Below are 15,638 nucleotides of genomic sequence, written 5' to 3' on the forward strand. Positions count from 1 at the left end.
GTACTCACTTGTCTGGTTTCAATGTATAACTTACTCAAGAAACAGCCCAATGCTTCATACAGTATTTAAGTCTGAGGCGTTATAGAATAATCCCCTGGCATAAAGTCAGAAAAAAAGATGCTGGTAAAACTTGTATCTCTTACTACAGATGATTGTTCAATCTAACTTGAATGCTTGCCTCAGCATTTAAAGAGAAAATTGCCAGTTTCTAAAGATGTCTTTCTTTGCAAGCACCTGAGGCATTACAGGAAATAAGTAGTCTGACGTGCTTGTGTGGGAAAAATAATTTAAAACTACAGTGTGGTTGCGCTCCCGACGTCTAAAAGACCCAATTGTACTGGCTGTAGAATTGATGCAGCAGTTGGGGGAGAAGGTGTTGGTGGGCGGCATACCATCAATAGCAGAGAGCAAGACTCTGGAGTGGTCGTATGCAATCACGTTGGCATATCTGTTCTTTGGTTTGTTGACCTCCAGGTTAGAGTGCTCCCATGTGAACTGCTGACCAGGGTCAATGGACTGTAAAGCACAAGAACATTTGTTGTTACAGTAGATTATTATACAATGTATAATATTGCTTACATTGAATTCATCTCTATGGCAATTGCCCATGAGATGTTTGTGGAAGAAATATGCCTTTCACCACAGAGCAATTGCAAATGAAAATGCTTTCATAATGTGTAGATCATTTTAGGAGTGCGCTTGAAACTTGAAAGGCCTTGTTGTCCTTTACCAGGCCCTTGTTTGCCAAGGCTATGATGATTTCAGTCTTGTCTGTCCAGTGTGGCCTTTTTGTCTCCCAGTCTAATTTTGCATGTCCCTACACGGATGATATAGATGGCTGAAAATATTTATTCTGTTATTTATTCTGTTAATGCCATGCATTCCATTGATTTTTAGTGCTGCTGTTCGACTTCCTCATGTGTGCAAAACAGTAATGCATACAGTTTGTAATATATTGATAAATGTTCATTCATCTTTAGCTCTGTAGTTCAGCATGGATGAGTTTGTCTTCCATGAATTCTGTTTACCATTAAGGTCAGATACTGTTTAAGACTGGCTATTTTAAAATGACTATTACCAATTGAGTGATACAAAGCATTTTCAAGGTGAAAAATTAGCACAAACTTGTCAGCATCCCTTGCCTTGTCAGTGATGCATACTGATCAAGCTATAATAATCGTGGGTGTCCTCCTTTCTACACACCAAACATGGAGGCTCTTAAAATAAATTGTAACTTTGGTTGAGGGAAATTATTGTTCTCTGACTGAAAGCTGGTTTTAGTTGAATTGTCTAACCTAGACTTTTATTCTTCTCAGTTAATTTAAATAGTATCTATTCTAGCCTCTCGTATCTTGTTGAAAATGGGGTGTCAGCACACACTGAAATCTAAGTTGCCACTTTTTTTGTCTGCAAAGCTTAAATTAAAATTGGAAGAGAGTTTTTGAGATGGAACTTTGTCTTAAAAAGTGGATACTTTAAAAAAAAAAAACTGATCGTGTTGTCTTTGTCATGAAATAGCAGCTACATATAACTGATTAGATTTACAAAAAGATACATTCTGCATCGGTCACAAAGGAAGAGCTTGTGTTCCATCAGCTTTTCTCATTTGATTAGAAGGATTTTTTTACGGCATATACTAAAATACTACTCTTGAGACTACTTCAACAGAATTTGCTATCCAAGCCCTCTTTTAGCTTTGTAAAGCAGATGTTGATAATGCTCCCTTATCACCGATAAATGAGATATAAAATATAATATCACAAAGGGAAAAAACAATGACATGAAAATGGCATTCCAGTTCACATTACAGGGAAAATATTGTGCCTGTGTTTTTAATGACTACAGACTGCTTTTATGAGAATCTCCACTGACGGTAGAAACCCAGATTACTGCACTGACCTTGCTTATAATCTAGACAGATCTGAATATATATATTTATACTTCTATGACTTTTTACTGTGTTTTACATGCATGGGAGAAATACTTAGAAAGATAAGCCTAATTATTTTTAATTGAAGTTAAAAGTTTATTATACTAGTATGACGCATAAGCAAATACATGAAGAGGTATTTGAGAGCATATGAGCTCAATGTGAATTCTATAATACCTTTCAGGTCCGAGGTACTTATCTGCAGAAATCACTTAAAGCAGCAATATGCAAGGGATAAACCACTGGCTAAGCCTGATATTTTATCAAAATATGTTGAAACAGTGGGCCGCAACATTCCTCATAATAATAATCTTTATTTCATTGTCCTCGCAAAATTGCTTTCCACTGCTCTCAAATAAGCACTACAAAATTGGAATTCAGTGTACTTAAGCTGCAGTAATGATTGGCCAGCTTGGCAGCCACCCATATGGTGACCTCATGAATTTTGGGGCTGTTGCGGGACCCGCAGATAGACATTGACAGAAAAAGGGTGACCATTTCTATCTCACACAATGCCCCTGAAAGGGCCTCCTGCTCGCATAGATTTTCAGGCTCTGGTAATTCATCTACAATACAAAGCCAATATGAAGGAGACACTTGCATTGTCTGACTACAGCCTACATGATTTTGAGGGCACTTCAATTTTAAGGACCTTTACGTTCTAAGGTCTAATCACACGATACTTAAATATAACTATCACCTTTGTTCCATGATGTATTTTTATTCTGATAGTGACCATACATTTCAGAGTGAGACTCCAGCTAAAGTGTAGATATGATTAACTTACTGGACAAGTGTCAGTAAACTGCAACCTTTGAAATCTCTAGAGTTTATTTGTGCATTATCTCTCCCATTAGCATAGCTTCCCAATGACGAGCACTACTTAATACCCTTATGCATACTGTGTGTACAATATACAGTATGTTGTTTGCTCCAGTGATAGCCTCTTCTCCATTCAACTGTAAGTCATTAGTGAGTCAGCAGGCACAATAATCCTGGAACTGGAAATGGAGGGCAGCCATTATTAATGTTACTGTATTAACTACACCTGAGCGTTTCCTGCTATGACAAAATGCCTGCTGTGAAAAAGACATGGCTGATTTTAGTTCTCTGGTGAAGATATTTCTCATGAAATTAGTTCCTAACTAACACCATTGGGAGGTCATCATCCACCAGTTGTCATCCTGCTTGAACTGCCTTGTGGTTGGCATGGGTATGCAATAACAGAACTAAGGCGCCCAGGAATATACCATTAAATGTGAGGGTGTTAGCTGAAATGACTGGGGTTTTCTTACCCACCACACTAATAGTGGCAGTAATGCTGAATCAATCACTGGGACTTTGCTGACACTTACCTCATATTCCTGTGAAAACTTGAGGTTGTCGTTGGCTTTCAGACGCTCCTGATGATCTGCCAGGTCCATAATTGGGATTGGAGGATGGCTTGCCATACCTGTCAATCAGATGGACTGAAATTCAGTCACCAGTCTTGTAAGCGGGCATCACCCAAGCACAAGCCAACAGTGAATCATTAGATAAGCAGCATGTGTGTTTAACAGGGGGAATGGAAGAGTGGATCTTGTTAGGCTAGTTTGTTCACTCAAAGCAGTGGCCATGCTCATAAAGAGAATATGGACACAGAAGCCAATGAGAAGTCATCGAGCACACTTGCCCCACTATTAAAAGAGAAAAATGTTATTCACACAAAAAGCTGCGGTGGACAGTTAGCATGACAGAAAGACACTGACGCAAACAAACATCCAAAATGTTAGGCCAGATGTTGATGTCTGCTTTGAGCGATGACATTGTTTCAGGCTGTCATTTCAAACTCCGCCACCTTTGATGACATTGCATTGGCACCAGATGGATTAGATGGGAATGGGAATACAAGACTACGCAGAAAAAAGGAAAAGAAGTGAATTAAAGCTAACAAAACAAATCGTGTTAAATACATAATCGAGACCAACTAACTTGACAAATGGAGGTTACTGGGGTGACTGGACGCACCTGAACCTGTGAAGGAAATGGCGGTGTAATTAAATAGGTTGCAGATGTCATTAGCATTATGTGATGACTATTTTCTTCACAAACAGAAGGTAGAAATTTAAAACGTGAATTGAATGATTATGTGTATTCTAAATGGAACATTCATTAGTAACATACAAATCATCATGCTAGAAGCTTGGCTATGCCACCATGCATATTTCAGTGAAATAAGAAAGCGTAAAAAATCCTAGCAGCACAAATCAAAGTCGAGCAACCATAGAATATTATTTGACATTCATTTTAACCTGAGGATGCTAATATAGTCTACTACCTGCATAGTCTGCAGTTAAGTTCACTTGACTTTGGCAATGTAGAATTGACAATGTTGAATGGCAGTCGAGGTATGTCATCAGCATATTTAAGAGCTTAGATTGGGTTTGAACAATACGGATTTTCACCTTTTTGTATATGCTGTCGCAATCCAGTCTGCCTAAAGATCTGCAACTTGAGAATTCAGGTGCCATTTTGACACAAGTTGGATGACAGTCTCTCTCTCTCCATTGAGATGTTTCATTTTAGTTGCGGTCACAAGTGGGCATTAGTTAATGGAAGCTATGCCTCGTTTTCCCACCCACTCACGTCTCTCTGAAAGACGGCAAAGGGTGGTTCTATTGCAGCTCGCTACTCAAAATCCATTTCCACCAGTGGGGGACAATGAAAGTACCATTTCCAACACGCCGTCGCTCAAACATCGAGCATCCTTAAGATGAAAATGTCCATAGAGGGGTAAAGAGGTGGAAGAAAGGGTGGAGAGAGCATGGGGAGTGAGGTGGTCTAATGTAAAAGAGCTTTAGGACTTGAAGAGAAAGTGGTCCTTTTTTGAGCAGCGAGAGAGCCAAGGTACCAGCTCTCCGTAAGGCTGTTGGGGGGAGGGGGGAAATATGATGGCTTGAGAGGCGAGTGAAATAGTGGGTGGATGGTTGAGATCACTCTGAGCCAAAAAGAAAAATACCCCTCTGCCAGGATGTAACAGCCAGTAATGGTCCTAATATCACTGAAGAGCTTTAATAAATATGCAAAAAGAAATTTTCAAAAATGAGCCTGCGGGGATAATTCATCCTCCTTTCATACTAGCTGACCGCAAAATATGGCTTTGATATAACATTATTGGCAGTCTCTGCACACCTGTCCCCAAAGCAGTCGGTGCCAGAGGAACTAAAACAGCAGTTAAGTGTGTCTCTCTCGGTCAGGACGGGGGCAAAGATGCATGCCTCCTTTCCAGGTGATAAATGGACTGTGACTCCCATTGTTTCCCCCCGGCGAGAAACGGGCCACATGACTGAGCCAAGGCGTGACGACTGACCACCTCACCTCAGCACTAAAGGTCAGAGCGAGTAAACAATGGTGTTTACAGCTTGATGCCACTTTTTCTTCGCTATCCATGAGCATACCAAAGAGAACACGGAGCCATGAAAACATTTTTTATTTCCCCTCACCTTCCACAATGCTGCATCCTGTCTCCTAGCAGTGGGATACCATCCAGCCTGCGCTATTCTGAGTAAGCATGGCAAGCCCTGATGACCTGGATAACCCAGGTGCAGAGGAAGATGACAGCTGCCATGAAACTGTCAAGTTCGCATTTCTGCCACTTAATTTTCCACTGAGAGGTGTCTCCGGGGAGGAAACTGTCATTTTTGACCCTCTGTGTCTTCTCTAAACACCTGTCCACTGTCTACCTGCAAACTGCTCCCTTGTGTAGTGCCAATCTCACTGCAAAGATGATGGGTACGTCATAGTATTAGGTTTTACTGTCAGCAGTGGTTGCAAATGAAGACACATTTGATATAAAGCTAATTGTGAATCTACATTATACCTTTTAAGCGCACAATCAGTAGCAATGGCATCCCTTCTCACAATGAACATTCAGTTGTAAATTCACAAGGAATGAGACGGAGGTCCCTGGCGTCATTTGAAATACGTACCAGGCGTTTGGAAGTTGAGGCGTCGTAGCTCAACAGGGTCGGTGGGATGATGCAGGGGTATTTCCTTGCTGTTGGGGAGGCTGCCTTTCCTAGCTTCAGATTCTGCTCTTTTTCTGCAGAACAAACAGTAAATTGGATTTTTTTTTAACCTTAAAGCTTGCCTCGTGGTCTCATAAATAATGCAGGCAAATCTGTAATTAAGGAGGTGACAGGACGGCATTCTTACAATACAAAGGGCTACAGGAGGTGGACTAAATAACATCTTCACTGCACAGTACAATGCAATCCAGCACAAAGCCCTTTACCAGTAAATGCTACCTTTAGTGAAGCCTAATGTTCACTTTTCAATGATGGTTTCAGATATGGCGTCAATTAACTCTTTTCTTTCAATTTTGAAGTCATAGTTAAGGGGTGGTGTTTAGATGGCTATGTATTGTAACCTGGTCCTCTAACTGTATAGAAAGTCACAAGACAAGCAAACAAAAAGCTACACGCTTCACAAAGGTATCATTTACTGCTGGACTATTTTACTGCATTCTCTAATGTTGTAGAGTATACTTGTTATTTGTTCCACTCCCTTTTATTTGGGGTTTATTTTCTGTATTTTAAAGGCACATTTTAAGATTCATATTTGTAGAGAGGCACTTCTTCATATAATTTAAGTGTGCATCACTGTCACCACTGACAAGATGCCGTGTGTCCGTTTCATAGAAAGCAATGTGGTTTGTTTATTCATTAGAATCCACATAACATTGGTCACTGACATGGATAATGACATTGTAGGAAGGGGAATATGGAGGATATATTTGACATGAATTTAAAGTTTATTAGTAGTATGAAAAGTAAAAACATTTGTGCTTGGATTTTCCAGTAATTGCCTACTGACAGCTGTCATATAAATACTGTTGCATTAATAACGTTCATAAATACGTTTAACATGTGCTATTTTGATAAAGCACATAGCACATGATTTCATGAATGACATCAACTCCATTGGGCGACCAATTTCTATGTGTTTATATAGAAAATAAACAATCGAGGGAGAAAAGGAGTTTAAAGGGAGTTAGTTTTCTTCTTCTTCTCTGTCACTCTTACCTGTCTGGTTTGCTGCTCCATTGGTCAGCAAGGAAAGAAATAGCGACACATTAGGTGGTAAGACCTTTGGCTTTATATGATGGAGAATTCCAGAAACGTTTCTTTAGAATAAGTGAATGACTGACTATATAAGAGACACACAATACCAATCATATCTCAATTTTTCCTGTGCGTGCAAGATTAGTGATGCTTCACTTCAGAGATTATGCTTAATTATGCAGCCTTGGGGCTCTTTGTCTCAAATACTACAGTTTCCCAGGTGCATCCAAAAATTGAACATTATATCTCTGCTATTTCAAGCAGTTTCAGCTGATTGCTTCTTGTTCAAGCATAAAAAGTCATCTCTTGACTCCTAATTGCTGTGTCTGTCTTTTCCTGCAAATAAGCCTACCACTTTTACATTTATTGAAATCAGAAATTATGCATATTCAAGATTGTTGCATGTAGTATTAGAAATGTGGACATGAGATCATAATTTTAAATACATTTGTATATATTAAGCATATATCGCATTGAATTGCATGTTGCTATTTTTAAGCGCTTTTCATGAGAAAATCAATTGGTTTGCTAGCAGTCATGACTTGATTTCAATTATTCAATGTGTAGGTGCACAGATGACTCTGACTTGATATTGCACATTGTTATTCCCTTTGTGTTGCACAGGAGGAGCAATCCATCACATAAAATTGATTTTGACAAAAGTAATATCTCTTGTTAAAGCACGGAATGTTCCCTAACATGGCGGTGACACTGGCATGGTAATCGATGAGTAAATCTGCCTGCCACAAAATGCAAACTCACCCTGAAGCCCCACCCACCCACACACACCGTCTTTGTCCACTTTCAATTCACCTTTGTATTACCCAAACCAAAACACTTGATACAAGTAGAATCCAAGGACAATACGTTATAAGGGAATAAAGCTGCATGCTCTACATTCTAAATTACACTACTAGGTATGTATTTTTTGTCTGCAGTATTGGTGCTGTTACTGATTATATTGTGCTGACTCTTCGCTTACTAATCTTCGCAAAATTACTTCTTGAGGACTACTGTGAAATTCTGCTTAGGACTGGACATTTGATTGAATGAACACAGCAGGGAAATTGCCTAGGAAGATAGTGAAGGACAGAAAAAGTGTGTGTGTGTGCGTCCGCGTCTGTGTCAAAGCAGGAGGGCATCATAAGGTCAGAGTCGGGATCTAGAGCTAGTCTCCCACGGGGAATGGGTAGTTGGAAAATGGAGAGGGGTTGTGCTTGCCATCATGCTTGCCCAGGCCCCAGGGCCTCTCTAAAGCTCTACACACATGCAGTGACACACAGCAGATAGTGAAAGCTCTGCCCTCCTACACTTGACTGAACACCGGTGACAGCACGAGGTCTCACTCCCACTAGGGGGTTTCAGACAAAGAAAGCTGTTTTGATTCTGTGTGAAAGTGCACTACCGCAAGTGTTTTCCACCGTTGCACGTGGGTGTGTTTGTGCATGCGGGGGTAGATGGATGTGGCTGATTAACTTTCAGTCAAGGCACGTGTCTGTGTGAAGGATTGTGGGCGTCTGCATTTCATTGCGTAAAAGTTTGGGTAGCTGTATGCTTGGATTTACTCATCAGAGATTTAAAGTGTGTGAGCATGCTATTTAGAGTGGGGGTCATGGAAAGTCTAAAGGAGGTAGTTGTTCCAATGCACAGGTGTACCCCTCAGATGGGACAATTCTTTTAAATTGTTCTATAATCCTATATGCAGATCATAATTTAATATTCTCACCTTTTGTAGAGGAGAATGGCAATAACGATGCATATGATGAAGACAACAGCTAGCACAGGGCCCACCACCCAGATGAGGCCTTCCTCCTCATCGATGATTGGCTGGGGGTCGATGTCGGCTGACACAACTGGGTCGGAGTACGGGCTCGTGGCATACATGATCTGAGCCAGGGAGAAGGAAATCACTGATCACTCCTCATTACTCGATCATTTATCTGTAATCTGGTGGTTATGAAAGACATATTCTCGACAATGTTGCATAAAGATGCAGAACTGAATGCTGAGGGATACAGTAGATCCAGATCCTATTTGAGCTCAAGATATTTAAAGCACTACCGGGAGACTTCAATTAATTTACCCTCACTACAGAGCATATCTAACTAGACTTTGACATAGACAGCATGACCAACAATACAAATTAAAAGCCAATTCAAAGTTTTGCTGTGTAATTTCTGCTAAGCTGCGGGCTGACCAATCAAAGTTATCTTTAATATCTCTTCTATACAGGAGCGTTGATTGAACTATTTCACATCCTATGAGGTGATAAAGAAAAAGGTCTTGTGGGATGAAAATATATGCTTCAGTGGGCAAATTAGAGATTTTCCTTCGTTCGCCATTATCGTTTCGCTCTACCTGAACTCAGGGTTAGCAGAGAGAGTGCGGGCAGCTCATGAAATCCATCAGCACGCCTGCGGCTGCCTAATCATGCAGCTTTTGGGTCTTTGGTCCAGACAGACACACGGACACATAGACACTAGCTGCTGCAGCTCCGATAAGGTGGACCGAACGTAGGATGCAATTAAAGAGGTGCCCTGTTATCGAGGTATGCTTGCCATCAGCTAAGGTCTTAAGGGGTTTCTCTCCCCAAAGCAGCCAGGGTCAGCTTCGTAGGCCAGCTGCAGCTTTCAGTCTTTAAGTCAAAGCCTCACAAGGGCTCAGAGTAACACACCTGACATGAAGCAAAGTCCGACCCTCCGCCAAGATGCAGTGGATTTAACCCCCTCCGTCTATTGACATGTACAGTTTATAGCACAAAGACCATGAGATCACAAGCACGGGATATCCCAAAGGGGAACCAGCTCATGTCTGAAGCTGAACTACACTGTAATTTGAGACACACATGGATACAAATGGAGACAATACATGTGTAAGAGAGCACACTTACGTTTTCAGACATCTCCAAAACAGCAAGCACAAAGAAGATGTACTCCTGGCCATTCTGGAGTTGCTTGTTTTCAAATCCTCTGTAAGTCTTGCCATCTCCAAGAGTGAACTCGTTTGGTAGGTCTTTGAAGTAGGCAGCGATATAGGCTTTGGGCTCTGCCTGCCTCCGTAACCGAAGGCCTCTGCTCGTTTGGTTTATCTCCTTCAGCAGCTACAGTGAGAAGTAACAGGCAGACAGTTATCACGTAGTAGGGACACATTCTAGCACACATAAAAACACATCTATACAAGCCAAATCTGTCTTGCTAGATTTTGTTCTGATTGCCGAGCTGAAAAACGCTAATTGCAATGGGCAGAACACTACAGTAAAGATCAATGACTTATTTCATCTGTTTTTTTTGTTTTTTTTTACTACAAATGATTGTGATTAGATTAAAGGATTGTGTGGATTTACAGCATATAAAACAGTTGAGGATTATCCAACATGTTCAAACAAAAAAACAGACTAAATTATTTTTGTTGGATTTGATTAACATTGTTATTCATTTTCCAATTCATTTTTTTTCTCAAACAAGAATAAATTGAATAGATATGCAAAGTGAGGATGAAATACATTATGTATCAGCTAATGGCTTCAAACTATGTTTTGCCAAGTATTACAATGTCATCTTCAAACTTAAAACACAAGTATTGGCAGGGATTACCCAAAAAATGGGAACACTTTAATATATTTATATTTTTTTTCTCCAACATTCATAGTCTTCACAGTAATTCATAGTAGGGCCAAACTACCACCATTGCTCTTCCAGCCAACAATAATAGCTATATAATAGATATAATATTGATATAATTCTAATAGGCTGAAAGAAACACATCAAGTGTGCCCTTCATAAAGGTCTGTTCCATCTGACTTTGAACTTCCAGCGTAGATCATAATTATGCTAATCAAGCCTGGATAGTTGTTTGGCCATCTGATTTCATATCTCTGACTTGTGTGCACGATTGAGTGTGCGCCTGTCATTCACATTAGAGTGTGTGCGTTGTTGTGTGTGCCCTGTTTTGGCTGCGGGGCTGTTGGTGCTGCCCGATAATGTCTTCAATCATCTCTCCTGTCAACACGGCTAAATCTAGCTGCCCTTGGGAAAAGTTGTGAAAAGGTGAGTGCCAATATTGACAAACAAATAAATTCTGACAGAGGGGCGACTTCTGGGCAATCGGTCAAGGCTATAGACGTGGGCCTGTAGGTCTGAGCTGTTAAAGCCAATGTCAGATGAGACATGGTGTGTTCTTTTCTTATCGCCCCCTAGACACTTGATGTATTGTCTTGCTTATCCAAAAGAATTAAATATCTTAAAACTCCCAGTTTCAATATAAGTTCTAATTTTCCAGAGCATTTGATGCACAAATCGGAATTCTTGCCAGAACTTCTGAAACCTAAAGGGGAGTATTTTAGAGGTTTCCACTAAATGTGTAAAACCACAGTTTTCAATGTTTGACACTGCATATAAAGGAAGGCCTCAAATGTAATCACAGCTTACAATACATAGTGATAAATGTGTTTTCTTACACATTTAATCATAGCTGCAATGCACAGAAGCTCCATTTTAAAAGTTGACAAGTGTTTTTTTTGCATACACAGTAGCCTAGCTTTGCCTGGAATGAGAAGAGACATGCAGGCCTGATGCAGCTCTTCAGGTAATTACCACAGACACAAAGAGAAAGAGGAGGTGGTGGAGATGGGTGTTGAGTTTGCAGTGCACTTGATGGCTACTTCATGTTCTCATTTCCATATGAACAGTGCTCTCTTCAGCTATTTGCGTCAATCAGCGAGACTCATCTCTCGTTCTTCTGGCCCTCTTAACAGCCTCATCTTATATTTCCAGGTTTGAGAAAGGAAATGTGTGCTATGTGCACACACAGTTATGTAGGCCATATTAAGAAGGGGTATACAGTAACTAGATCATTGTAAAATAATGTTCTGTGTCATATTTTTACTTTTCTGGTAACCTGAGTCATCATAACAAGCTCAGCCTTTAAAGTTACCTCTTCCAAATTCATCTCATCGGGATTGTCCCAGGGTTTGAAAAACTTGCCGGTGCGCTGCTTCTTCAGAGGCACCACCACAATGTAATATCCCCTGGAAAATAAAATGTAAAGTACAGTAAATTAATAATCTAGACTATGGTCAATGACCACTGTTTCCTGTATGACAACAAGAACAAATACAACACTGCCCAGTTTCCACCATACCGACCTGTATTATGTTTTTCTATTACATGGTACCTGCTTGACTCGCCTCGACTCTACTTGGCTTTTTTGGTTTCCCATTATGAGAAAAAGTCGCTGCTAACAGGTACTTTTTCTTTAGTACCACCTCAGTCGAGGTTCCAAGCAAGCTGAGGCGATACCAAAAGGTGAGGTAAAAAAAACCTGCAGACTACTGTTTGGTCGGAGAGAATAGTCACTAATTCCCCCCCCCCCCCCCCCCCCCCACCCACCCCCCCCCCCCCCCCCCCCCCCCCCCCCCCCCCCCCCCCCCCCCCCCCCACCCCCCCCCACCCCCCCCCCCCCCCCCCCCCCCCCCCCCCCCCCCCCCCCCCCCCCCCCCCCCCCCCCTCCCCCCCACCCCCCCCACCCCCCCCCCCCCCCCCCCCCCCGTAGGCTAATTAGGAGACCTCTTCGAATGCAGAAAAGATAGAGAATTAGAGGGATTTTTATCCCTTTTATGAGTGTGGCAGGAAAGATAATGGCCTCTGCCAGAGTTTCTGGGCTTCCTGGTCGGGCACTGCACTAGCTAACGTTAGCCAGGAAGGCAGTGTGGCAGCCTAATGGGAAACTAATTAGCTTAAGCTCTGGCATGGGAGACCGAGGGCCAAGCGCATCCAACAAGATAAAAAAAAAAATAAAGATGGGTTTGAAGCATCAGTCTACAATCGGATGTGCTCCTTGGCCTTCTGACAACCCTGGACTTTGTTGAAAGGCTGTAAGAGACTATATACGACTCAAAGGAGTGTGCTTAAATCAGTTGGGCCGCTACACTGTGTAATGATGTAGGGATAAATAAAAATGACTACGTTTTGGAAGAATTACCTGTGACAAGGTCAGCAATCAAGTTATCTTTATTTCTATTCATAATGCATGAGTAAGAAATGATACTCTGTAAATTTGGACATTAGCAATGGGCAGAGAATGTTCCACGGACAGATAATAAGTAATGTCACATATCCAACAATAGAAATATACAGTCAAAATATATTATGCTTGATGCAAATTGCCAATTACAAATGGGGCAGAATGAGAATCAACTTGGGTGAGTCAGGAGTCCTTTTGAGACAAGATTCGGTTTGTCAAAATGTACAGCCTTTAGGTCTGCCCACACCAACAAATTTAACGAAAAGTTTATTGTTTTAAAAACAGTTTTTACTCTAGCGGATGGTGGATTCCACACCTTAACGACGGGCAACCGGGGTAACCAGCCAGTTTGCCATGCTTAAATTGTCTTATATCAGACATAATAAAAGGTCTGGACTCAGGCACGTTCTGGGAGGCACCAACATCAAAAAATAATAGTTTTTGTGGTCAGAAACTGTAGATGCCACATTTGGAAGAAAAAAAGATGATTTTGCTTTTATCTCATTCTTATTCATAAGAATATGAAAGAAAAGAATAAGAAAAGAGTTGAAACGTAGCTGCTGCTGTGCTTCACAGGCATGGTGATCTGTTCTTTTCAGCATCAAGTGAGAGAGATGCGCTGCTGCTAATTTTAATAAGTATACTCTTTTTGCTGGTTGAAAAATAGGTTCAAAGAGCATTTTAATGGGGCTTCTCAACTGATGATTCAAGTCATTAGAAATCACCTTTAGTTTGTTCATCTCTACTCACCTTACTTTCTCAGACGTCTGCACTGATGGTAGCTCCACAGTCACCATACCGTCTGAGTTGGTCTTGCCAACCAGGTAGGGTTTGGTGCGGAGAATGTCTGGGGCCGTCATGGTGGACACACGGTGCTGCAAACCCCCGGCACTGTTGCCACGATTGGTCAAGAGGAAGGAGTACTGTGTCTCAGGCTGAAGACCCGTGATTAGCTTCTGTGTTAGCTTCCCATCCACCTCCACACTCTGCCCATTATCGTAAAGGATCTGTATGCGAATGAGTTGATGTTCGGTTGTGGATGATAGTAATGTGTAGAGTACGTCAATACATATGAACATGTTAGATGTATCAAGGCTTTGCTCACAGTGAAAGGCTGAGCTGGGTTGTAGGTGTCTGGGATTTCCCACGTCAGCAACACTGATGTCTTCATGGCAGCTCTCACGTGAAAATTTTTTGCAAACACTGCTAAAAAAAAGTGGGAGCAGGTGATTTAGACACAAAACACAATGCTGTGTATCGATGTGTGGTGTGGTACCACACCAGTTCTTACCTGAGAATGTCCCCTTCAAAACCAGGCTGAAATCAGTACTACACTGAACTCAACACTGTTCTCTTACCTTCTTAACAACACCAACTCTTAAATTAATGACTGAACTTTGCTTGACTGACGAGACACAAACAGACATACATACTTACTCCATGCGAGTTTCTTAAATCATTCTTAGATTAGGGAGGCTAAGGACAGGGCAACATGTTAATACCAAAGTCCTGTGGTTGATTCCATACTTTGTCACCTTCTGTCATTTGAAGCATTCAGAGGAAGCTGCTGTAGGTGGAAAGGGCTGTGCAGGGAAAGGTTGATTTTAAAAGGAAAAGAGCTAAAACGGTTCAGGGACTGGTCCTACCTTGATCCAAAGGCTGTGTCCTGAATTGAACACTTGGGCTATAGGGACCAGAGCCCTTGCTGGTGAAGGCACACATTTTAATATCATAAGTGGTATCTGCCTTAAGGCCATCCAGAATAATTGTTGATTCGGGGGCGGTGATGAAGAGTTCTGAGGGACTGCGTGGGCTGTTGATGTCCTTATACTGCAGGGCATATTTCACTATTTGGCCGTTTCGCTCTCCCAGCAAAACAGGTTGCCAGCTAACCTGAATTGTGGAGGTGGTGGCACCCTCTGCTGTAATGCTCTGAGGGTAGCCGCTTGGGACATCCTCATTTGTGGTGACTTCTTTGACTGTTTCTTCACCAAATCCCACCTTGTTGCGTGCGGAAAGGCGGAAAGTGTATGAGGCTCCCTTATGGATCTCTTTGGTTGTGTAGTGGTTCTCTCGCTCAGGGAACTCAATGACAGTCAGAGGATCCACGTCTTTGCGGCCAAAACGGAGGCGATAGCCTTGCAGGGGCCCATGGGTTAATGCTGGGGGATGCCACTGGAGGAGAGCTGTGCCCATGTTGGTTGTACTGACCATTAGCCGAGGTTTATCAGGAACTAAGACAGTACCAATGGAGAAAGGGACAACTTGTTTTAAATATGGTGAACCATGTTTCCATGTTATCATATTATCAGTTGACCATCTATCTGTTTATAAGTAATACCAAGTCATTTTACTGTGGTTTAACACTGTCAAAAAAGGTGAGTAAAAGAGCTGAAGTAGGGTGTATTCCTGTCACTCCCACTACTTGTTTCAATATTTAAAAAATGCTGTGTCACACCATTGGGTAAGAGTCAGACAGCAATTTGCTGCATTCATACTTTACAAACTTGATGACAAGAACTTTTGCATAGAGCTTTTTTCTGTTTATTGTCTGCTGGTTCACAGCTTAGCAGAAACACATTTTT

The 15,638-nt window shown here is 41.5% G+C and overlaps 1 protein-coding gene across 44 annotated transcripts in view; it reads right to left on the minus strand.

Annotated features, from left to right (window-relative positions):
* Window positions 1-15,638, minus strand: part of LOC116669415 (receptor-type tyrosine-protein phosphatase delta) — a 370,303-nt gene that overhangs the window by 16,404 nt on the left and 338,261 nt on the right. For 17 of the 44 annotated variants that reach the window (XM_032499244.1, XM_032499273.1, XM_032499262.1 and 14 more), the window contains 11 exons: window positions 14,700-15,287; window positions 14,159-14,259; window positions 13,804-14,060; window positions 11,965-12,058; window positions 9,923-10,132; window positions 8,759-8,919; window positions 6,994-7,005; window positions 5,899-6,011; window positions 3,902-3,943; window positions 3,286-3,383; window positions 393-516 (listed from right to left, as the gene is read on the minus strand). In XM_032499244.1, coding sequence (XP_032355135.1) covers window positions 393-516; window positions 3,286-3,383; window positions 3,902-3,943; window positions 5,899-6,011; window positions 6,994-7,005; window positions 8,759-8,919; window positions 9,923-10,132; window positions 11,965-12,058; window positions 13,804-14,060; window positions 14,159-14,259; window positions 14,700-15,287 — 1,800 coding nt within the window. The remainder of the gene's footprint in view (window positions 1-392; window positions 517-3,285; window positions 3,384-3,901; window positions 3,944-5,898; window positions 6,012-6,993; window positions 7,006-8,758; window positions 8,920-9,922; window positions 10,133-11,964; window positions 12,059-13,803; window positions 14,061-14,158; window positions 14,260-14,699; window positions 15,288-15,638) is intronic. The other 27 variants (XM_032499283.1, XM_032499285.1, XM_032499286.1 and 24 more) reach the window with 12 other exon arrangements.

This window comes from Etheostoma spectabile, chromosome 19 (genome assembly GCF_008692095.1).
Source record: "Etheostoma spectabile isolate EspeVRDwgs_2016 chromosome 19, UIUC_Espe_1.0, whole genome shotgun sequence".
NCBI lineage: Eukaryota > Metazoa > Chordata > Actinopteri > Perciformes > Percidae > Etheostoma > Etheostoma spectabile.